At 35.1% G+C, this 24,758-nt stretch overlaps 1 protein-coding gene across 1 annotated transcript; it reads right to left on the bottom strand.

The window, feature by feature from the left end:
* Positions 1-1,940: 1,940 nt before the first annotated feature.
* LOC126979553 (ionotropic receptor 75a-like) lies at positions 1,941-23,398 on the bottom strand. Its single transcript, XM_050828917.1, has 9 exons — positions 23,264-23,398; positions 20,304-20,439; positions 18,123-18,307; positions 17,748-17,884; positions 15,268-15,429; positions 13,746-13,936; positions 8,492-8,706; positions 4,257-4,460; positions 1,941-2,749 (listed from the first exon to the last, which is right to left on the bottom strand). The coding sequence occupies exons 1-9, from the start codon at positions 23,396-23,398 to the stop codon at positions 2,426-2,428; spliced, it is 1,689 nt and encodes a 562-aa protein (XP_050684874.1). The 3' UTR covers positions 1,941-2,425.
* Positions 23,399-24,758: the final 1,360 nt, after the last annotated feature.

The raw sequence follows: 24,758 nt of genomic DNA, 5'->3' as shown, positions 1-24,758 counted from the left end.
CGGCGCACTAGCCGCGGTGCGGGAGGGAGACAAGATGTTTCCTGTTCCAATGCGCTACGTATTACTAATGCCGGGTGATGCTGTGCATCCTCGCTTATCAGTGGTTCAGAACAACGTGAAACAGAGCAAAGAAAATTTGTTATTACTAAGTCTAGAAGTCTACTATTATTATTTAGGATGCCGTTAAATTGTTATATTATAATACCAGTTAAAATATTTCTATATTCTTATCCGGCCGTCTGTCTGTTACAGTCAATTTACAAAATTTAGTGGAAAAGGCTGGACAAATTTTACGGGACTGTTAAAGAAAATAAATAAAATTTCCGTAAAAAATTTAAGCAGAAAAGGTCGCGGTCATAATGCATACTTTTTGTTATTACGTAACAATGTGTTTCGTGTTTACAGATGACATCAGCTATTTGTCTGACATTGCTGTCAGCAAAACTTGTGCTATTTTGTGAATTCAGCTTATTATGTGTTTATAACTATGTACTAAGCGTGAATGGACTAATTAATCTTGATATATTTAAATCCAGTGTCCTGATGTTTGTTTCAAGTGAACTCCTAAAGTAATGAACGGATTTTAATGGGGATTACTTCATGGAGTGCAGTTTAGTCCAACTTGAGAGAGAGGATAATTTTTTTTTCGGTTTGGGACCCATAATTATTTTTATTTCCAATTTTTTTTGTATGGACATATTTTCTGTAAGAGAATTTATTGACGCATGGTTTGACAGTTCCGCTGTGAAACAATATCATTATAACAACAGGGAGCATTTTTACGAAATAATTCTTGCTGTTATGAAATATTATTGACAAATACCTATCAAAAAATTTTTTAACTACAGAACAACGTTTGTCGGGTCAGCTAGTATAATATATAAATCCAGTGTCATGAAGTTTGTTTCCAGTGAACTCCTAAACTAATGAACGGATTTTAATGGGGATTACTTAATGGAGTGCAGTTTAGTCCAACATGAGAGATAGGATAGTTTTTATTTCGGTTTTGGACCCATAATTATTTTTGTATCCAATATTTGTTTTGTATGGACATGGTTTGACAGTTCTGCTGAGAAACAAATTCATAAACTTTATTGAGCATATTATACGAAATAATTCTTGATGTTAAGAAATATTATTGACAAATTCATAAGAAACAATATTTTATTTATTACTAGCTAACCCCGAAAACGTTGTATTGCTGATATTAAAATCGTACGATACAAAAGTAACTGGTGATCGTAGATGGGTGAAAATTTGAAGTTGTATGTATTTTAATGCTGACTCAAAATCAAACAAATATTAACAAAAATGTCAAAAAAAAAATAAAAAAAAAATTGGCGTGGACCTCCCTTAACATTTAGGGGGATGAAAAATAGATGTTTTCCGATTCTCAGACCTACCCAATATGCACTCAAAATTTCATGAGAAATGGTCAAGCCGTTTCGAAGGAGTTTAAGTACAAACACCACGACATGAGAATTTTATATATTAGATGTATAGAATAACGTCTGTCGGGTCAGCAAGTAATTAATATAAATTTAATAAAACCCACATCCAAAAAGATGTAACTTTCATACCGATTGTTTTTATGCCACCGATTTATGCTCAAAGCTCTAAGGAAGCTTCCCAATTAGTCAACAGAGTGAAACGTGGGCACTATCCGACAATGAATAGGCAATAAAATAATATTAGGCAATGAATATTAGGTTGTCATTACAACAGGCCAGGTTTATTAATAAAGTAGTAGTAGTAGTTGACAAGGCAATGCTGAAAATAGAAGTTTAGAGTTCGCCGCTATTTTTCAACGTTTTCACAGCTGTCATAATTTATCTAGACGTATGAATTATCTAAAATATACGTCATTAAAGTGTTTTTAAAAGACAAAAGAAATTAATTAATATAATTTTATTTAATTACCTTAAAATCACAAAATAAAGAGAAGGTTTCATGTGAAATCTGATGGCCTTAAAATTTCTATCAGCTATCTGTGGAGTATCTACGATAAGCTTGAGAGTGACTAGCGGCCGTTTTCAATAACGTATCTCTAGTTACGGATAGATTGCTATCACCTTATTATGACATATCTTACCTATCCATAGTTATGTCCAATATATTTCGATGGGTAATTGAAATGTAAGTTTTTTTTATATGAGAGGGGGCAAACGGGCAAGAGGCTCACGGGAAGGGGAGAGGTGAGTCAACCGCCCATGGACATCCGCAACAACAGGTGTGTCAAGAAATGCGTTGCCGGCCTTTAAGGTGGGAGTATGCTTTTTTCTTGAAGGTCCCTAAGTCGTATCTGTTCGGGAATACCGCTGCCGGTAGTTGATTCCACAAAGTCGCTGTGCGAGGCAAGAAATTTCGAACAAAACACGCGGTTGTGAAAACGGCCGTAGATTATTAAAATTAGGTGAGTAGGGTATTATTGTAAATTATCTTCAATAAATTCTTCTTCAGAAACCTCTTCTGACTCCTTCTTTCTTTGTTTCGTGAACTTAGCCACCGAATACTCTATCAGGAGTATGATTAAAGATAAAACAACGGCCATGAGAGTTAGTACAAGAACAGGTGCTATGTCGTAGATGTTCACTCTCTCAGCGAGCAAAGAGGCCAAACATGGAGGAGGTTTTATACGAAGGCGAGACACAGTGCGTTTCGCTAGTCCTGTCTCATGAAGCCAACTTCCTGTAGACTTAATCATGTCAGTCCATTGTCCACGCTTCGTTGTCGCTATCCAGGATAATATCTAAAAATAAAATAAAATACGTAACCAAAATTTATGAACGATGAGGGACTCGAACCCGCAACCGTCCGAGCGCTCTTCCACTGAGCCAACTTGCAACCCCAATAATTGCCTTGATATGCAATTATTGACTTGAGATACTGTAGGTGGAGTCAAAACCTGAGAGTTGAACAAGACATACAAAGATTTACGAACGATGCGTTACTCGAACGGTTTGCTCAGTGGAAGAGCGCTTGGACAGAACCCGAAAGGCTTAAGAGGTTGAAATTTTGGTTACAAATTTAATTTTATTAATCCCAGAACTGTGGGATATCTCTTTAAAAATAACAATTTTCTAAAAATAATTTATTTCTCTCATTAACGCAAGTCATAACATTTATTTATTTATTTAAATAACCTATTGTAATTAAAGCTTGTAATTAGCATTTATTAATCTATTTGTTGTGTAAAATTTGTAAAAATGGCTGTAAGTTTCCCAAAAAAAATAAAAAAAAATAATAAAACAAGGTCTCGCGCGAATATACAGTCAAGGCGGGATAAACAAATTCTTAGATAATTTATGCGTCTAGATAGACTGTGACAGCTGTAAACACGTCATAAAAATAGCGGTGAACTGTTAGCCTCTATTTTCAGAAACGTACGCACACTAAAAAATAGCGAGTGTTAGATGTAGCTGTCGTAGATGTAGATACATAAATAGACACGCTAAAGTAATAAACCTGGCCTGTTGTCATGGGCTGTCTAACAGCAAGAGACTCTACCTAAACGTATAAATTATCTTAACATAAATCAATTTAAATTTACGCGATATTAAGCATATTGATATCGTTTCTTAATTTAAAATATCTACATATATTTTTTTAATTTTCCAGTGGGAGGCTCCTTTGCGCAGGATGCCGGCTAGATTATGGGTACCACAACAGCGTCTATTTCTGCCGTGAAGCAGTAATGTGTAAACATTACCGTGTTTCGGTCTGAAGGGCACCGTAGCTAGTGCAATTACTGGGCAAATGAGACTTAACATCTTATGTCTGAAGGTGACGAGCGCAATTATCGTGCCGCTCATAATTTTTGAGTTTTTCAAGAATCCTGAGCGGCACTGCATTGTAATGGGCAGGGCTCATCAATTACTATCAGTTGAACGTACGGCTCGTCTCATCCCTTATTTTCATAAAAAAATATAAGTATATTATATAAATATTAATATATTGACTTAATGTCCGGTGGTGGAATTCGGCCGCTGGAACTAAACCGAATAACTCCTCTGAACAGTCCCCGTGATAAATGCGGTAGAAGATGCAGAGAGAACTCATATACTACCAATTTAGTAACTCACTTTTCTACTCCGTAATTTCAAGTCGAATTTATTATTATGACACATTCCAATTAAATGCGAACCCTCACCATTTTCTGGTTTATTCTTCTCAACGGACACAAATCTACGAATTTTTAATAGAAATACAGAAGGAATTTATAAAACATCATAATTTGGCGTAGACTAAATGCTAACCTCCGGAACAGTGTCAATGAACTGAAGCTTACACAGCTGGTCATCAGTGAACGAGCTCAAATGAGGATATAATTGATTGAACTCGGTGTGATAAGCCACTTGACCATCTCGTATCATTTTGACACCAGTCTGTATGTTCTGGTAGAACTTTGCGTTCATCTTCTTGCGTTTCAGATATTCCAAGTCCTCCCAATTTGTCTGCACCTACAAAAACAAAATGGCCGCGGATGTTCTTAAACAAATTCAAAGAATACGCGCTTCTTTTAATGTCATGCCTTATCGATCTGGAACTACAGTACAAAGAGGATGTAAATACTACGTAATAAGAGGCGGGAGTAAGTAAAAATTTAAATTTAGTTTAGTATAGATAGTCATTTGACATTTGTTTGAAATAGTAGTAATTGCAGTGTCGCGATTGGGCGATGAAGTATAATCCGGCTAAGTTTGAAAGCAAACAATTGCTTGAAACGTAATGGATTTCAGCTATCTCCGTTTTTTACAAGATTAGAGTTGTTCGTCTCTCCTGCATGCTTTGTTTGTCTTTACGCTAGTATATAATAAGTCCATGGTGTAACCCGTGTATATTGTATGTTTATTATTTAAAATATAGATCGCTCTTATTTTTTAAACTATATCGGCCTTACAAATAAACTTGGTATAAAATTATAACTGATGATAAACAAAGAAAATGCAAAATGTTTACATTATCGTTGACAACACTGTCAATATAATGATAATTCTGAAGTATTCCGAATGACAAGCTGCCTTGCAAATAAACGCGGGAAACTTTATACGTCCGAACAAACAATTCGTAAGCAAAATGTCTATTTGTAAACATTTTACATATTCTTGGTTTATGATTAGTTATAATTGTATGCCAATTTTATTTATAAGGCCGTATAACGTTTATTATTAGCTCATAAAATGTCATCTCTGTTAGTTTAATACTGAATGCGATTCGAGTATCTCATATTCTGACTTGTGTTCGAGCGTTCACTGCAATGACGTTTTATACATAGAACCCCATTGCTTCACTGGGTTCGATATTGTTCAAAATCACGTAGAGAATTTAATTTTTGATCTGTTACACATGTCATGTAATTTTACCATACGGCCATATTATCTCTGGACCCCGCTGAAACGTGAGGTTTCACGTTCACTGGAGGGGCTTCTCCCGTTCCCCTTTCACCCCCTCGCGCACGGATTTGTCATTCGCCTGTCAATCTTCTGAACGTTATGTACAATCCAGAGAATCGCTTTTTTCTTACAGAGTTTCACTAGACTGCTACAGTAAAAGGAAATTCAGTTCACAGTTTGTTTCCTTTGTTATCATAGTACGCAAGCCACACTGCAAGAATGCAATACTACATGATGCTTTGAATCATATTAATCAGTAAGTTGCAATTTTTGTAATACATATTATATAGTATAATATTTCCAAGATATTTCCGTAATTACAATAGTATAATAATATGTAGATAGTTATATAGTATATAATATCGAGTTGAATAGGTCGTATTTAAAGATTAAAATAATTCTTTAATAATTGATGCCTACAAAAATTAGATAATAATTTTTATTTCTGCATCTCCACATCTGATATAAATTTTACTTCTGCATTTTTAGAAGCAAAAATTTTGATATTTGGACTAATTTAACCGAAGGCTTAAAAAAAATCCAATTTTATATTATATTTTTTTTTACAATGGGACTTGAAAACAAAAAAAGCACAAAAATCTTTCGACGTATTATATTATATATTACTACTAGCGGACGCGACAGACGTTGTCCTGTACCTACACATGTGTTAAATTTGAAAAATCGGTCCAGACTTTAGGAGGAGATTTCTAACATACGTAGGAGAATTATATGTGGACTGTATTGAGAATCTAAACCAATCACAAATTCACTGGAACACTCTTAAAAAAATAACCAAAATTGGTTTTAGAAGTAGTTCAATTGTGAATCTAAGCCATCCTCGAATCCACTTGAGTGTTCAAGACACACAGACACAGAAATTTTCATTCAAATCGGTCCAGCCGTTTAGGAGGAGTTCACTGTCAACACACGTACAGAAGAATTATATATATATATATATATATATATAAAGATGACTGCTAGATATTTTAATTTGGAGATGAATGGTTTATAACCTAGATTGAATTTTCAGTATTCAATGTCAATTCAGGCTTTTAATGGTCGAACCATCATCAGCTACAATCAAGTTAACAAAATACTTGTTAGATAGTGATTCTAGAAATATGCTAAACAAATGTATAACTTATAATAATATCTAGTTTAATAAACTTAAAAACACGCATTAAATACACATTCAAATTATAACATATTACTTAGTAATTAATAACGCTATTTATACAAATTATAAAAAAATAAACTTAAATAATCTAACAAAATTAATTAATTACAAATAGAAAATATCATTTAGATTGCTATCGGCAGGTAAGGCTGCCCATGAAGCTGGCAACGTTACCTCTTTGTATGGCCAAACTTATCCTTTGACAGAGGTACGTACCAGATCTTGGGTCACCTGTTAAATCGGTTAGACGCCTGGATAGCTCTTTTACGAGTTTTTGTGCCGATGAACCCCAAGGACCCATCGTCTCCACCCCAAAGGGAACAAATATGTATCCATCACCGAGTGATGCATATTTCCTCCGCTTTAGGTTTTCGGCAGATTCCGCCGCTGCACCCACCGCTCTCGATGAATGTTCAATATGAGAGGGGGCTAGCGTGTCCACACAAGTCGCATTCCACACCAGTGGCTTTCCACGCATTAAATTAATTAAATTCTCTTTTGTTTTCGAAAATTTCCTAATGTTAGATAAATCAGTTAAGCATACCTAATTGTTGAAATTTAATATTCACATCAAGTCCTTCCTTATCGACGATAGATGAATATTATATACAAAAATTTTAATTTGCAAATTGATAAATGGAATAATTTTATCAAATCATTGTATTGTCATCGGTCCTCGATAAATCTACGAAGTTTGAACGAAATATGGCCGTTTTAAGTGGGTCAAATTCGCGCCCAAATGAGTCAGTTACATATAAATATACATACAGGTGAAGCTAAAATAAAATGTTTATGTGGTTAAAGTGTGGTAAAAGGTTACTAGAACATAATTCATTTTCTTAATGATACCACAGATCAGGCATGCTCAATTGAGTGGCCGCCCTTGAGCTATTAAAATTATTTATAACTAGCTGACCCAGCAAACTTTGTATTGCCATCATAGTTAACAACTGTAGTTAATCTACCAACTATAGGTAGCTAAAATTAAGATTGTTTTTTACCTCCTGAGAAAAAGATTGTTTTTTACCTCCTGAGAAAGTTAGACGTATACAAAGATTCTAGTTAGTTATTCATTTTAAACTATTCTTTCGATTTGATTTCTGCACGACGGGGACACATCAAAGGAAAAACATTTTTTTTTTAATTTTGAACATTTTCATATTTATTCAGCTCTTATACCTTCTTTCGATTTCCACAAATAATTCAAGACCAAAATTAGCCAAATCGGTACAGCTGTTTTCGAGTTTTAGCGAGACTAACGAACGGCAATTAATTTTTATATATATAGATAAATTATGTTGTATTGAAATATTATTGAAAAAATGAGAACCCCTGAGTTTTTTACATCTATTCTTCTCAAGTCTGGGGCACAAATTTTCGAATAGTAGTTTTTGACGTTCAATAAGATATTTTAAGAACTATTTTGAATAAAAATATATGAATTTGACGTACATTAATACTGAGATACCGCAGGCGTAGTGGCAAAGTGCGGCAACTAATACTACGCCCAACGGACGTACTCGAGCCAGTCTCGAATAATGTGTGACGTGGACGTACATTACACTCTTAAACTTAATAATAGAAACTAAAATGCCGGTTTGCGTAGTAAAACTTAGTAAAAATAGTACTACAAGAAATAAGAATGACACTGGGATCACATATCATCAGTAAGTATTTTGTATTTTATTAATTTCAATGTAAAATAACAGGAAGCGTATGTTACAAAATATGAAAGATGGCCATAAGTGTCAAGATGCCACGCACACAAGCATCTAATAGTAACCGTAATAAAAAACCATTGTTTTTAGGTAGTGCGGTATCTAGTTGAGAGCGCAGCGGACACCAATCCTTGAGCTGAGGAATTTGAATTTAAAAGACTGACATTAAATAGGAAAATGTTTCGCATATACTAACTCACATCAAACATCAAATATCTCATATAGTCGTAATCCTCGCTAGCGATCTCGTACCGAGAGTCTCCCAGGGCGCGAAGAGAGTCAGGACCACTTCTGCCGGTGCTCATGAGAGCTGATACTATCGCTGACGTGTAGTATGCGTGTACTAACATTGCTGATATAGAGAGTACCAGAAACGTCCAACGACCGGATATCCCGTGGGGAACTGCACTTGCATCTGTGAGGTTCAAAAATATTTAAGAAATAAACAGTAGTTAAAAAAAAAAAAAAAACACGCTTTTTATAGAAAGCAAACTAAAACATAGAAAATATTTCCTACTTTTAAGTTTGGTTTATATATAAGAGCATGTTTTTTTAAACTAATATTTGCATTGTTGCATAAAAAATACACTTTGGTATTCGAAAATTTCCTAATATTAGATAAATAGTTTAAAATAATGGCTGAAATTTAAAATTAACATCTTATAGACTTATAGATGAATATCAAATGAATTACAAATTGAAAAAGTGAATAATCTTATCAAATTAATGTATTGTCATCGGTTCTCGATAAATCTACGAAGTTTGAGTGAGAAGTTTAAAGTGGGTCAAAATCGCGCCCAAATGAGTTGGTTACAATTACAAACAAACATACATACAGGTGAAGCTAATAGAAAGCGTGTAAAAATCCAAGAATTTGATTTGTTTTGTAATACGACTCAAATCATATTGTCCATTTCTTTTTTTAAGCGGTTATTTGCTCTTTCGACGGATGAATAATGTAGCCACTTAATCCTATAATAATATTTTCTATTGTATTCCGATAGTACAGCATGAATATTAAACATTCAAACTGGGTTGCATCATAGAATGTCGGTGACTTAAACATAACTGCGGAGTGTGTTGCACCATATTCCTTGGCATAGTTAAAATTAAAAAGTGAAACATCAAGTCAATATCGAATATTTTATATATATTCTAGTTGACCCGACAGACGTTGTTCTGTATATTATAAATAAAATAATGTTTATTATTTATTTGTCAATAATATATCTTAACATAAGAATTATTACGTAAAATATGCTCCCTGTTGATGTAATGAAATTGTTTCACAGCAGAACTGTCAAACCGTGCGTCAATAAATTCTCTCATAGAAAATGTATATACAAATATGTCCATACAAAACAAATATCGGACGACGGGGTACACATTAAAGGAGAAACAAAATTGTTGTTTTTATTTAATTCCGAACACTTTCATATTTATTCACCATTTAAACCTTCCCTGGACTTCCACAAATAATTCAAGACCAAAATTAGCCAAATCGGTCCAGCCGTTCTCGAGTTTTAGCGAGACTAACGAACAGCAATTAATTTTTATATATGTAGATTATATATTATTGGAAACTTTTAACAGGTCGCTATTTAACATTAACAAAATTATGACGTCATCTAAAAATTGTCAAATGGTGCAACACATTTTTTGCTTAGCTGGCACTTTACACGTTTATTAATATTATGTTAATGTTGTTGTTAATGTTTGATAATGTTAAAGTTAATTGATGTAGACCTTATGTATATATTCTTAAAGAAGTTTGAACGATGTAACTTGATCATCATAATATTGACACGGGAGTGGGTCAGGGATTGGAAATAATACTCCGCTTATAGGAACGAGTCTTTATTTGCGTTCACTTTTTCTGAACTTGCACTTCGCCGGTCTGCCGCTGTTCCTCTTGTGGGCGGCGGTACCTTCAACGCGTCACACACTAACTACACAACGCACCGAACACTAAGTCTCTTCTATCTTCTTCTTCTTGGAACACTTCCACTTTTCACTACTTCTTCTTTTCTTCTTCTTCTTCTTCTTTACTCTTTCGAGTCAGAAATAGAACTGCCGTAGGCCACGCTTAGTACGGCTTATATACCCCCGGATCCGTTCTATTTTCAAAATGATTCTCCCATTCCATCTTTAAATTTAAATTGTACTAGAAAATTCTTTTAACTATTTTTATCCTGCTTACACATTTTCCATCCCTTTTTTTCTGTTCGATTTGATCCTGAACTTATTAGAAATTTCCTTTAACTTTACAAAACCCAAAAAAATCCGTACACTGGTAGGTGTATCGAACCCGGGTCTACAGCGTCTAAAGTAAACACTTTTCCGCTGAGCTACGAGTATTGCTGACGGAGCTGTTGAAATTAACAATGTCTTGAAGTTTGACAACTCTCGTCATATACTTCGAAGGGTTGCTACGCAACAATATGGAGCCAGAATAGCAGCTTAAGAAGCATTACTATCTAAATTATAATAAAACACTTTTAAAGGATTAAAACGCGTGTAATTGTAACGGTTTTACATTAGATGTTTGCGTAAAAGTTACATTTTTATTTTAGTTAACCCGACGTTTCAAGACCTTTCCAGATCTCGTTTTCAGGGGGACTGCAGATGAAAAATGAAAGTTCATCTGCAATTTTAAAAGTGTTTTATTTAAATGTGTAACACTCGCGTTAATCAAAGAAAGTACTATGAGCATTACTATCAGCGACCTTTTTCTTTTTCGTGGTTTTTTCCTAATTTTGGTACAAATTGAATTTGTATATTTAATCCCAGAAGTGAGGAAACCCCTTTTATAAATAAAATTGTAAGAAGATGGATATATGGAAAATTACAGTACATATTTCTACATACTAGTACCAGGCGTGGAAGTAAAGCAGCAGAAATAACTCACAGTAATCAGTAAGAGAAGACGGCTAATAAACACACCTTTTTGGTTTTAATCACTTTTGTATAGGAAAATTTGACTTGGAGAATGAACCCCGACGAAGACCCGCAACCAACATAAATAAAGATGAATTAAACAAGTATGCAGTTATAAAGAAAGCCAGAAAGAAAGAAAAACATTTATTTTACAAAACACTCACACGATACATTAAATAGAATAATTTAAAAGTACAAAATTAAAAAGAACGTATTTAAACAATGATTGATTTAATATTGGAGAGTTCCGTGTGCGGGAAATGGATCACTGACTCAGGATTATCTATGACACGGCCGTGGCTATGAAACAGCACTGATATTCACGATGAATAGCAACTGTGCAAAGAATATCTTGTACTATACAAGTAAGGTAGCTTCGTAGGTAGGATTGGTTGGAGCAGGGGCGTGCATTGGTTTTCTAGTAAGATAGGCACTGTGGATCTAACTAGTCGTAGTTGAGCCTTGGAAAATGAAAAGATTGTTTACCGTAGGTATTTCGAATCTAGCGTAAGCAAAACATTTTATGAGTGGGTGTTAAATTGAAGCTTGGTTATAAAATAACAGAACCGAATTAACTTTAACACTAATGCTATATTTATATAGGTTCATAACGAGGTAAGCACTGCCTAATTGCCTATATTATATGCACGCCCCTGGGTTTGAGCGTTGGGCATTTGTTGTTGATGTCACAGCGCCGTGTAATGATAACATTGTGAAAGCTGCGATAGACAAAATGAAAAACTATCTCGACCTTAGAACAATATTGGAATATTGATTCAATAATCCCAATAATGGTTTCTAAAAACAATCTAACAGCAAATAATCTTGACTAATATGTCAACACTCGCTTAATTACTTGCTCTTAAGATACATAAAGCTGATTTTAAAAGAACACGGATCATGCGTACATAGTAAGGCGAAGAGTAAGCAGAAAACACGCAAACAAGGTGTTTTTAGACAAGTTTTGTGGTGAAAATATAGCATTTGGAGCTATAAACACTACTTTATCCTGTTACACATACCCTTAAGTCTTACTTATAGGTTGCTAATGCTTGCTGTTAGTTAAACTTAACACTCCAGAGCTATTATGAATTACCAGTTTTGTTTGCAGTTAAACAAGTTTTTTCTCGGCATGATGCATTTGTTTAGTATACTGCTCACATAAAAGTTATTCTTATAGCTTTTACTTTTTTGTGTTGGTACATTTATTAAGATTAGTAATCAATAATGAGGATAGTCAATTAAACTGTTTGCGTCTGTCAAAATGTCAAATTTTTGACGCAAGAATTTTGAAAATATTGGCATATTACATAGGAGCCGTGAACTCATATCGCTCAAGGTCGCCGGCATTTAGTGTCGCCTTAAGTTCGTCGTCATAACCACAACGTTTAAGATCCTTTATATTTATAAAAACTAGAATATGTTTGTTACAATTTTGCTTATCATATCTTTATATATTTATTTAGAAACACCAATATTTATTGTATGTATAATAATGTAAGAAACAATTACAGATATCTACCACATGCTTTAATAATTTTCACAAAGTAAATATTAGTTTAAGAGAAAATAAAACTTATACGCTAACAAGTAATAATGGTTAAATGATTTGGAATTAAATTATTATTATAAAAGACTAAGAAATATAATTATTGTGACCACATTTTATTCACTAAACTTACATACAAACCCCCTTTTTCATAATGGTCCGCTAACTTAAAACAGCCGCTAAGGAGTGTTTTTTCTCATTCTGACTTAGGTCAGTAGAATAAGACAGAGTGAGAATTAACAATGCTTTAAGTTAGCAGACTATTATGAATAAGGGGGAAATAATTTACGTACTGTATGGGACAGAAGACGTGAAATTAATATCGATGTAATTACTATATATGTTTACCATCTTGAACAGCCTAGGAATAGGAGAGTTCGCTCCATTCCATCCATATTAGTAGGTGCTGTTTATTCTTTACTATTATTATTTCAGCTATATAAATTCAAATTCAAATTCAAATATTTTTATTCAAAATAGGATGTGAAATCACTTATTGAAAGTCAAAAATACTACCACCCATTCCAAAGTGAATGCCTCAGGCCTGAGAAGAATGGGCGCAACAAACTCAGCGGGCTTTTTTTTTCATCAAAAATATGTTTTACAATTAAAGTAACATTTACAAAGTAACATTGTACAATTAAACTTATTATTTAATAGACCGAGGGCGGTCGCTCCATTCCCAATCCGTGGTATCATTAAGAAAGTCATTTATGTTATAGTAACCTTTACCACACAAACGTTTTTTAACAATTCTTTTGAATAACGTAACACCTTTGTTTTGAACATTTTCTGGGATCTTGTTGTAAAATACATATACATATACATCGCCCCACAAAAGACTTACTAACTCGACTTAGCCGAGTAGTAGGCATCATCAGTTTATGTCTGTTCCTGGTATTAACATTATGGTTATGACAGTTTCTGGCAAAAAATTAAAAGATAGATAAAAATAGGTAGATCAATACCTTGCTGAAGAAATGTTGCCAGTACCGCCATGAAAGCCCCTTCCTTTTCCATCTCACTTTTAGCGGTGATCTTTTGCGCTCCCAGAAGAATGGCAAATATAAAAGAGCAACAGAGCCAGACAGACATCGTGAACGGTGCTACGAACATGTTATTGCTACTTTCTCTCTCTGCCAAATACGTGAACCCAACACTGAAAGTAAACCAAAGACTACAGAAAATAAACCGAGGTGGTATTAGAATCTGGTGTCTCGATTGGAGTAGTTAAAACTGCAGTAACATTTTGATTGAAAAGTAGTTTTTTAATTATTAAGAGATCTTGCAAAATTGATAAAACAAAAAAAGAAGAAAGAATAATTATCGTGGCGGAAACAAAGAGAGGAGAAATGACGCAATATCGCGCCCTATCTAATCAGTTTTTAGGGAGCAATTTAACCTCTCTAATCTAAATGGATGTTATGCTATATTATGGGGTATATATTATAATAATTAGAAGTTCTGTTATATTTTTATTTTTATTGATAAGAAACAACCATTCGTTTATACAAACTCATTTTAAAATATTGCTTACAATACGACCCGGAGTTTCCTAAATTTACATTAATGCAGTCTGTATTTTTACATGACTGTAAGTTCTAGTGGTTTATTAAAGTTTATATATAAAATATTATAAAGAAATATACCTAAAAACCTAAAATATATTATGATACAAAAATTTGCTACATTTACTGAAAAGCTGATTTTAGTGCGATATTTGTGCAGTTAAACAAATCTTTATAATCAAATTTTTCACTGTCACGAAAAAAATTTGCAAGCATGTCTTGGAATGTCATGGAAAAATATCCCTTTAGGTTCTAGTTTATTTGCGTGCTATTATAAACTAGAACCTAAACGAAACTAGAATAATTATAACTATCAGAATTGCTTTCGATTCTTTGGAGTGATAAACTTCTTTAAGCCACTGAGGTAAGTTTATGATGTTAGTTTCAACCTGATACCACCATGCGTACCCGAGATAAAGGCTCTTGACAGAAGACTCTGTGCTTCCCCGGGGCATAAAAAGAATATGAAGTCCCAGGCCCAAAGGTGATTTAGGGCAATTACCTGTGGAAGGCTCCTTTGAACAGGATGCCGGCTAGATTACGGGTACCACAACGGCGCCCTTTTCTCCTGTGAATCATTATTGGGTTTCGGTCTGAACGGCGCCGTAGTTAGTGAACATACTGAGCAATTGAGACTTAACATCTTATGTCTCAAGGTAACGAGCGCAATGTGCTCCCAGAACTTTTGAATTTTTCAAGAATCCTGAGCGGTACTGAATAATAATGGGCAGGGCTTATCAATTACCATCAGCCAAACGTCCTGCCCGTCTCGTCCGTTATTGTCATAAAAACAACATACCGACCAATAATTGAGAACCTCTTCCTTTTTTGAAGTCAGTTAAAAAGCAGACGTAAGCCTAAATCCTTTTCTCTTTTAGTGGAATGGAATAGTTTGTATAAGTCTTAAGTCTAAAAAACGTACTGAAATGGCCATATAGACATGGCATAGTCCAATTTCTGTACACGGCTGTGCATGATCCTCAAGACCCCACCGCATATGTCTGCAGTGCCCTGGCTAACTTTCATCAGCATACTCTCATTGTTCGTTTCACTGCTCCATAGCTGAGTTGGCACCAATATCTCCCTGTCAGACAAGAAAAAAATTAAGGATTACTATTTTGTTTTTATTGGTTTTTATAAAACCCATTCCTTGATACAGGCTCTCCGATACGTATTGACTGGTAAATGTTAAAGGAGTCTTGTCAAAAATTTTTACAGATGAGTTGAATTGTTCCCATGATAAGACCTTCGCCCGTAAAGTATGTTAGTACCAAATTACATCAAAATTTGAGAAAATATGTAAAGGTTACATTTTTATACCCAAAATGATTAAAAGACATGTACGCTTCCGTTTTGTCTTACAAACCAATACCTTACTCCAATGGGATATGGAGTGAAAAATCTCAAACCATTCATCAAAGGTGATTTAATCTGGATGGTGGTGATCACCAACCATCAAATAAAATAAAATATTTAATTTTTCAACAGGAACACATCACAAAAATTGCAGTTTTTTACACAAATTTTTTGACTTTTGATAACTTAAGTATTATATGATTGTAAGAATAAGTGTATCTCTATATTTTTATTTTTTAATTTCAAATGTTACATTATTTTTTAAGGTGAATGTTACACTAGCGCTTTAGGAATATTCCTGTAAGGCTAGACGTAAGTATTGTCAACAAATAAATAAAAATAAACAAATAAAACTTTTTCTTATATAATTTAACAGTTATAGCAATAGGTATAATGCGCGCGGAAGCGCTAGTCACCTTCTGAGGTATGTGGGGGTGTTCGGTCTTTGCGTTGTAAATTATTTGGTAAAGTGCTGGTTAATTTCAACTGTGGAGGTCGAACTTGCTAAGGTGCCATCTATCGCTACTGTACTTCAACCCTAAGTTGAAACCGGTAGCAAACGGTGGCGCTAGTCGCGACAATCGCGTGACGTATGCGTGTGTGGGCGCAACTCATAAGCCTACACAAGCTCTCTTCCGCTTCGACCGCCGTACGAGATAGTTCCGTCCGAGACGTTCTGGGCCGCCCTTCGAGCCTCGAGGCTCGAACCACGTTGGTTCCTGTAGTGCCGTGCACCGGTGGATGCTGTGTGGCGAGGAGCAGTAAAGGTAGGTGGTACATGCATTGTTCCTTTTTTCACGGTTGCTTTATTGCGCCTACCAAATAATCTACAGTCCATTCTTAATATCGAACAGGGGGGGAGGGGGGGGTTAGACGGAGGAGGGCGCGATTGACAACACGCACACAATATATATGGTCGACGGCGACGTTTGACGTTTGTCTTCCTCTTTCGCCCTGCCGCTCACATACCTCAGGCGGTGACAAGCGCTTCCGTGCACACTATAGCAACAGACTGAGCTGCACATAATTTAAAAAACAGTTCATTTCTCAAGATTTTACCTATGTAAAACAAGCAAATCAAAAACAAATGTGAAACATACAGTCAACTCCAAAAGAAAATACTCAGAACTTCAAAATTGTTCGCATAAACACGTCGCTATTAAAAGAAATAATATCGTTTTAGATACTAAATTACTGGAAGTCACAGCTGTAATCATATTATTAGGTAAAAATATTCTACAGTTTCTCAAAAATATTCGCCAAGAGTTTCTTGTACTCGCACAGTCGCCTTGTAGAACCAATACGACTTAATTACCTTCAAGTTAAGAGCATAATCCTACTAAAGATGACATGTAGTTACAGATGTCAATTGGCGGTGGTTTCCACTTTCCATTCGGTAAGTCACTCATCCTTTGCCGCCGCAAATATTAAAAAAGAAACTGTGTATTAAGACCACATGGCAATAGTGAAAACTTCATTATGGTAAGGTTAATAATACGAAATCTGTATCATGAAGTTATTAATTACAATATAATATAATAATAATTTACATTGATCGATAATGCCTTCTACACAAACCAGCATTACAGTGAGTCTCATTTAATACACACAAATATGGTTGCGCCAGGGATTTTAAATGGACTGTGTTTATAAAAGAGTTACTGAGGTGAACAGAACCGGGATCATTGGAATAAAGGGAAAAGCCAGTACTCACCTCTTCTGCAAGATCCTGGATTATATATTCGCCTGAGTGTGCTGGCAAACTACATTATATTGTAATTATTTCACGGGACGATTAATGAGGAAATCACTATGATCTCACTGCGGCAAATCAACTTATATACGAGGATTTTATGATTAAATGTTGCGGTAATCAGCCTTTATGTGCGGCTACTTGACGGAATGTGTCTCTACGCCATGCGACCATAAATGTCGCTGCTGATTCTTTAGATGTTCCGGCTAAATGCTAGGATAAAAGGTGTTAGGGATTAGGGAAAAAGCTGCGTCTTAAAAGTTAAAAAGAATATCTTTAGCAAATTGACATACGTAGCATTAAGTTTCTGTATAATTAGCGAAGACGCAGTAAACCCGCACCGTATGCCGGAGTCACGTTCAGGCATCGCCATATCTCGAAGGTAGTCTTCAAAGGAGCCGCTATATGTATCGTTAGTATAAAGACCGAGCTGGAATGAAGAACATAACATAACATAAGGGTGCCGTAACTAGTGAAATTACTGGACAAATGAGACTTAAAACCTTATGTCTCAGGGTGACGAGCGCAATTGTATTGCCGCTCAGAATTTTTGGGTTTTTCAAGAATCCTGAGCGGCACTGCATTGTAATGGGTATAAATAACGTATCAATTACAAAAAAATCAAACCAAAATCAATATGGAGGCATATAAGTATGTAAGAAAATTACCGGAACAGCAACCTTCAGGGGGTATTTCTTCAAATTCAATCGCCGCAACATCCTGTCTCTATCATAAAACACTTGTAAGCCACTTTTAGGAGTCCAAATTCCCCAGGGATGTCTGGATGCCCCAAGTTGTGGGTGCACGTAAATATCTTCCATAGTTATAAGATCAATATTAGTTAGATTAGTAACTGTAAGGTGAAAAAAAATTTGAATCCGTCATTTGATTTATTAAACATTTTTTGAAGTGACAATAAGCTCACTCTGTTAAATTTGCACAGACAGATATAGGGTATGTTCCGATATGCACTGCGACCACTGTACAGTGTGACGTCAATTTAGTATACTGTGAAGCCGTTCCTTTATAGCCAGTTATACAGGTTACTATTTAAAACGGAACGCAATCCCGTATACTGTCAGCTGCATTTTTTGACGCAGCATTGAAATGAGTGTATTAAAGTTTTCTAATTCATTAAAAACTTTTGTTGGAGTACTGTCAAATTAAAAATATTTTAACTAATATTTAAGGCACTCGAGTGGTTTTGACTGATCACGTGATCAAAGTACTGCGAGTACCTTACCTCGAAAACGCCAGTTCTCACAGTAGAATATGGCGGCGATTTGTGACGTCATTTATTTTCCTAGGGTAATGCGGCAGTATACTGGCAGTCAAATTCAAATTCAAATTTAAAAACACTTTATTCATGTAGGTCACCGAAATGATTTATGAATGTCAAAAAAAATATAAAAATATTGTTTCTTATTGAATTTACCGCTACTTCGTAAAGGGTTGAGCTAATGAGAAGAAGTAGCAAGAAACTCATTGCCACTCTTTTAAGTCAAGATTTACAATTTAGTTGTTTTACAAATCATTTCAATTACAATATATGCAAAGTGACGCAACAAAAATATTGAAATGTCAAAAACTTAAAGGCTTGCATGAGTAAGTCAAAAAAAGAAAAAAAAAAGTAAATTAATACTTATAAACACAAGAGTTATTGAGTATAGTACTCCAGTAGTCCTAGTAGTTATCCACACATACCGTAAATAAATAGAGGCATTATGTGAGCATTTCATAAAATAAAATATATAATAACTTTAACTTTAAAGGAAATAATAATAATAAAAAAACACATCAAGCAGACCTCCCGGTAACAAGATCATCAAGCCCCCACGAGTAGCACCCGTTCACGAGCATGACGCATGGACCAGCCATCGCCTCCCTCGACCATATTTTAGGGAAGGGAACGACCCGCCCCACGTCGCCGCCACGGAGTCCATAACGGAACGAATTTTTCTACAGTCATAGCACTGTGCAGTGCTCGCAGTGCATATCGGAACATACCCATAGTGTATGAAACATGCAGTGACCAATAGATTGACAGATGAAGGCATACTTGTAAAAACAAAGATACCCGAAATCCGCTACGTTTCAAGCAACTGCCCGCTTTCAAACTTAGCCGGATTATAGCCTCTTTACCAATCGCCATACCGTAATGACTAAAATCAATTATTAAACTAAATTCAATTTTTTACTTAGGCAGCCCCCCGCCTCTTATGACGTAGTATTTACCTCCTCTTTGGTTTATGAGATAGAGCCTGATCATAGACAAGCGGAAAGACGGAAGCAGTGTCTAAGGGTATGTTCCGATTTGCACTGCGAGCACTGCACAGTGCTATCACTGTAGAAAAATTCGTTCCATTATAGACTGGCAGTATACTGCCGCAGTACCCTAGGGAAATATATGACGTCATAAATCGCCGCCATATTCTACTGTGAGCACTGGCGTTTTCGAGGTAAGCTACTCGCAGTACTTTGATCACGTGATCAGTCAAAACCAATCGAGTGCCTAACGTTTTATAAACAATACCTACAGTTTAATCCCAAATATTTTTAATTTGACATTACTCCAACAACAGTTATTTTTTAATGAACTAGAAAACTTTAATACACTAATTTGAATGCTGCGTCTAAAAATGCAGCTAACAGTATACGGGATCGCGTTCCGTTTTAAATAGTAACCAGTATAACTGGCTATAAAGGAACGGCTTCACAGTATACTAAATTGACGTCACACTTTTGCAGTGGTCGAAGGGCATATCGGAACATACCCTTAGAAATATATTTTTTGGGTACCATTTAAATATAATAAAAAATGTAATAACTAAGTCATATTAGATAATTACCGTTGTCATGAAATGATTCCTTGTGTATTTTTGCCAGTATTATGTCTGAATCATAGCGAACTGTATGCAGTTTTAATGGGACGTGCTCGGATATTATCACCCATTTGTATCGATTTGAAAAATACTTTGCATCAACCTAGAACGCATAGAAATAATTGTAGTGATTTCAAAACGGGCTAGTCAGGTTTAATGTGTTGATAAGCAGTTAGCTGGTACTCTATCTGCATAGTCAATTAAGGAGTTTTCCTTTTTTCTCTCTTTTATTTCAATTAGAAGGTTAAGTTTATATTTAGTACTTTTAATTCTTATTTTTTTTATTTTATCCATATTATTAGTTTTATTTTTTTAAACTAATTAGGGAGTATTTTTGTAATTTTTATGTTCACCACAATTGTCCTTTACATTAGAACAACAAAATTGCATCATAAGACTTAGAAAATTGTATTGTATATTATGATGTGGTGTACTTAAATAAATAAACTAGCTGACCCAGCAAACTTTGTATTGCATAAAAATTGATGACGACCGAATCTCAGACCTACCAAATATATCATACATAAAATTTTTCATACTACAATAATCATTATATTCGATTGCCATCTTGCAACTCTATAGCGTATTTGTGGACGGAATAGAATACTATAAATGGCGATACAAAAATAGGTGTTGATCGTTGACGGGTGAAAATTTGAAATTGTAAGAATTTTTTAATGCTGAATCATAATAAAATAAAAATAAAAAAATTGTCAAAAAAAAATTAAAAACAAATATTTAGGGGTAAAATAGATTTTGGCCAATAGACCTACCCAATATACACATAAAATTTCAAACAAATTGGTTAAGCCGCTTAGGAGGAGTTTGGTTACAAACACCGCGACCCGAGAATTTTATACATAAGACTAGCTGACCCAGCAAACGTTGTATTGCCGATATTAAAATCGCGATACAAAAGTAACTGTTGATCGTAGATGGGTGAAAATTTGAAGTTGTATGTATTTTTTAATGCTGACTCATAATCAAACAAATTTAAAAAAAGAATGTCAAAAAAATAAAATTCGCGTGGACCACCCTAAACATTTAGGGGTATGAAAAATAGATGTTGGCCGATTCTCAGACCTACTCAATATGCTCACAAAATTTCATGAGAATCGGTCAAGCCGGAGAAGAAGAATGGAGAAGTACGGGAACGAACATTGTGACACGAGAATTTTATATATAAGATAAAACACTGGAGAGGTAACTTACTACAAACATTCACCAATTTGTGTATTTTATTGCAAAAGTAGAAATTTTTTGATGGAAATCTTCTGTCTATGGTGTGGAAAAGCAAGAAGTGGTGGTGAGTATAAACAATATACTCTATTTAGCTTTGTCCAACATTATGCAGTAAATACAATAATCCGTTTAAACAACAAATTAAATGTACATTTTAATGTGAGGTTTCGCATTTATACAGAATATTTTGAAGATAATCGAAAGTAAAATCCAATTCTGGCGCTCTGTCTGAACCACAGACATTAGGACGAAGTTTTTTAAGCCCTAAGGATCTTTAACCTTAAATTGATCGAACTAGGAATCTCGGAGTAATTCCGAAAATAGACTTTTTTCGGTTTCTTTCGTTCATGTAATCTCACGTATGAACCAACTGATTTTGATCGCATTAGCCACGATCGAAGTGGTTTGTTTTTGGGATCGATCAGTGAAGTGGTTTTATAGTTATTCAAAAAAAAATTTTTGTTCTTAATTTTTGAAAATTTTCAAAATCTACCGGACCAAAACGCTCCAAATTATAATTATAATAGTCTCAGCTTAGCCAACCCCTTTCTAATGGCGCCAACTGCGCTGAAATCGGTCAAACCGTTCAAAAATAATTTTTATAAATTATAGGAGGTTTACATACTTACACACACACACATAGCGACACCCTTGCGAGAATAGTCACGGAAGCTTGATAGGACCTCAGAATGTCGAGATCGAGTGAGAAATTGATTTTTGCAAGACGGGGTAAAACCAATAACTTCCTTGAAAATTTTAAATTTTTTTAGTCTTTATTATAAAAGCCATAAACGTTTGTTTGGATGTAAGTTGTATAAATGTTTGTGTGCATGTATGTACCTGTTTGTGTGTGTTTGTGGTTGTGTATGTGGTGTATGTCAGTCCGTCAGTCAGTCCGTGTGCGAGTGTGTAGTGGAGTAAAGTGAAACGATTAAAGGACGAGGACTAAGGTCTCGTCGGGTATCAAAACAATTTGTGTCCTTGGTTGTATCTAATTTGCGGAACGCTGGCCATCGTCAGAGTGACGAGTGCCAGCGGTTTGCTGCGGTTGACCGCGCCTACGCCTGCGAAGCTGGTGTGTGTGCGTCTGTGTCGGTCTTTGTGTTGGTGTCGCGTGTTTTAATCACAATTATAGACAGAGCTACAGTTGTCCTTATCGTACTGATGAATGTCTCGCCCACGTTAGCGCGACGGTATATTGTTTTAGAATTTTCAAATCTAAAAAAGGCATCAACTATTGTTTCCTTAAATTAATACAGTTTAGCACAACATGCTGAGACATAATATAAGTTCACTACAACAAAAACAAATGAGACATACTTTGACCTGATTCCTGTCGTCTTATTCCACCTTCGCACGACACGCTACAAATTAGGATATCATCCCCATCATCTGGATGTGTGGCGGTCCCCCACAGTGCGGTTTTCAAGGATCTTTCTTCCACGTACGACCAAGCTGTGGAATGAGCCTCCTTGTGAGGTGTTTCCAGTAAAATACGACATGTGTACCTTAAAATAGAGTGCGTACACTTTTTAAAGAGCTGGCAACGCTCATGTGATTCCTCTGGTGTTGCAAGAGAATGTAGGCGGCGGTGATCACTTAGTACCAGGTGACCCTCTCACCGGAAGCTCGGGTGTCCTCTTTTCCATAAAAAAATGAGTAACAAGGGAATGATAAATACACACGGTGTCCAATTCATCGTGAGTTTGTGGTATGTACAGAACTCCTTGCACACGATTTTCAACTTTATTAAATCCTTCTGGGTTACAGGTTACTGTAACTGCGAAACCAAAGTCCTGTAGACTGCGCGCCAATTTCATACTCTCTGGGGATGAGCATAAATATTATATTAAATAATTTAATGCAAGACTTATAAAATACGTTAAGCTTTGACTAAATCATGTCTGAATACGATAACTACTGGGAATAATATTGAAATAATAAATGTTATGATGAAAATAGAGGTTAACATCACTTAAATTTCGTTTATTTCAAAGATTGCATATTATATAATATAGTGGTTGAGATTTCCCAGTAAGTTGTCTTATGACACTTGTATTTATTTATATATATTGTACTAGCTGAGATTTATACATCATACTTAGACTTTACTTAAACTTAGCTGAGTTCTAGCTTGCATTATGTTTGATTTGGTATTTATAGTTGGTGACAGTTGACAGATGAGTTTATGTGAAGGTTACTCTAAGACAAATGTAAAGTGCACGTTTCTCCACATACTGTCGATTATTCTTAACATTATTACTATTAATAGTGATAAGACAAAGAAGGTATGCGAGAGAGGAGAACAGCTCTAACAGAGATACAAGATAAAAAAAGGATAGCGAATCTATTGTAACTGTAACCGATTTTGTTTGGCAAGTCGTAAACAGTCAGCCACGCTTGGCGTTGGCGCCAAAACAGCTCATCTGGTGGCGCGCGAGACGTGTTGGCATATCAGAGGACAACTATCTAAAGCAGACATTGACAATCATCAAAAATGGTTAGGTATCATCGGTCTTTACGGTCGTCAGTACGTTTAGATCTATATATATAATATCTATATATTCAGTCTATGAGATAATCAACGTGTCTCAGTAAAACTCGAATGAGTTTATGGCTTGAACCTAAGTTAATTCTATATTTCAATTGAGAAGTAAAAAATATAAGATTCCTTACGACCACAACATTCAAGGAATAAGTGATTTCGAAAGGAGTCTCACCGTATTTGGTGTAACATGTTAACACTACAATACTGGTAACAGCTCTCAACGCAAACAGTGCTGACGCAGCGGTATACAACATTATAATATCTTTACTGAATCATCAAATGCAACAAGATTTGCAACCGACCGTTGATTCAATACTGAATGTTATTTAATACTACCTACTTACCGTAGCTTTGCATTGTTAATAAACCTGAATTATACTTTAGGAACAGATTATACTGTGTAAAAATCAAACTACCGTCAATTTGCGAATATCAAATAGATGCGAATAATTAATATATAAATGAGTAAGCAGTTCGTTGCATTTTGGAAATTAACGCGGGTGTTATTACAAAAAAATATTTAAGCATTGCTTAGAGACGTGTTTTGTGAAACAGTGGCCTAACTGTTACCAGTGGGAGGCTCCTTTGCACAGGATGCCGGCTAGATTATGGGTACCACAACGGTGCCTATT

The sequence above is a fragment of the Leptidea sinapis genome, chromosome 1, assembly GCF_905404315.1.
Source record: "Leptidea sinapis chromosome 1, ilLepSina1.1, whole genome shotgun sequence".
In the NCBI taxonomy this organism is placed as follows: Eukaryota; Metazoa; Arthropoda; class Insecta; order Lepidoptera; family Pieridae; genus Leptidea; species Leptidea sinapis.
The sequence above is the reverse complement of the archived record's forward strand: the minus strand, read 5'-3'. Positions and strand labels throughout refer to the sequence as shown.

Coding starts and splice junctions, on each gene's coding strand:
- LOC126979553 (XM_050828917.1), bottom strand. CDS start 23,398: ATGAAATTGGCGCGCAGTCTACAGGACTTTGGTTTCGCAGTTACAGTA. Junction 18,308..20,303: donor GGAATCATTTCATGACAACG/GTAATTATCTAA, acceptor TTCACCTTACAG/TTACTAATCTAACTAATATT. Junction 15,430..17,747: donor ATACAGAAACTTAATGCTAC/GTATGTCAATTT, acceptor CTTGTCTGACAG/GGAGATATTGGTGCCAACTC.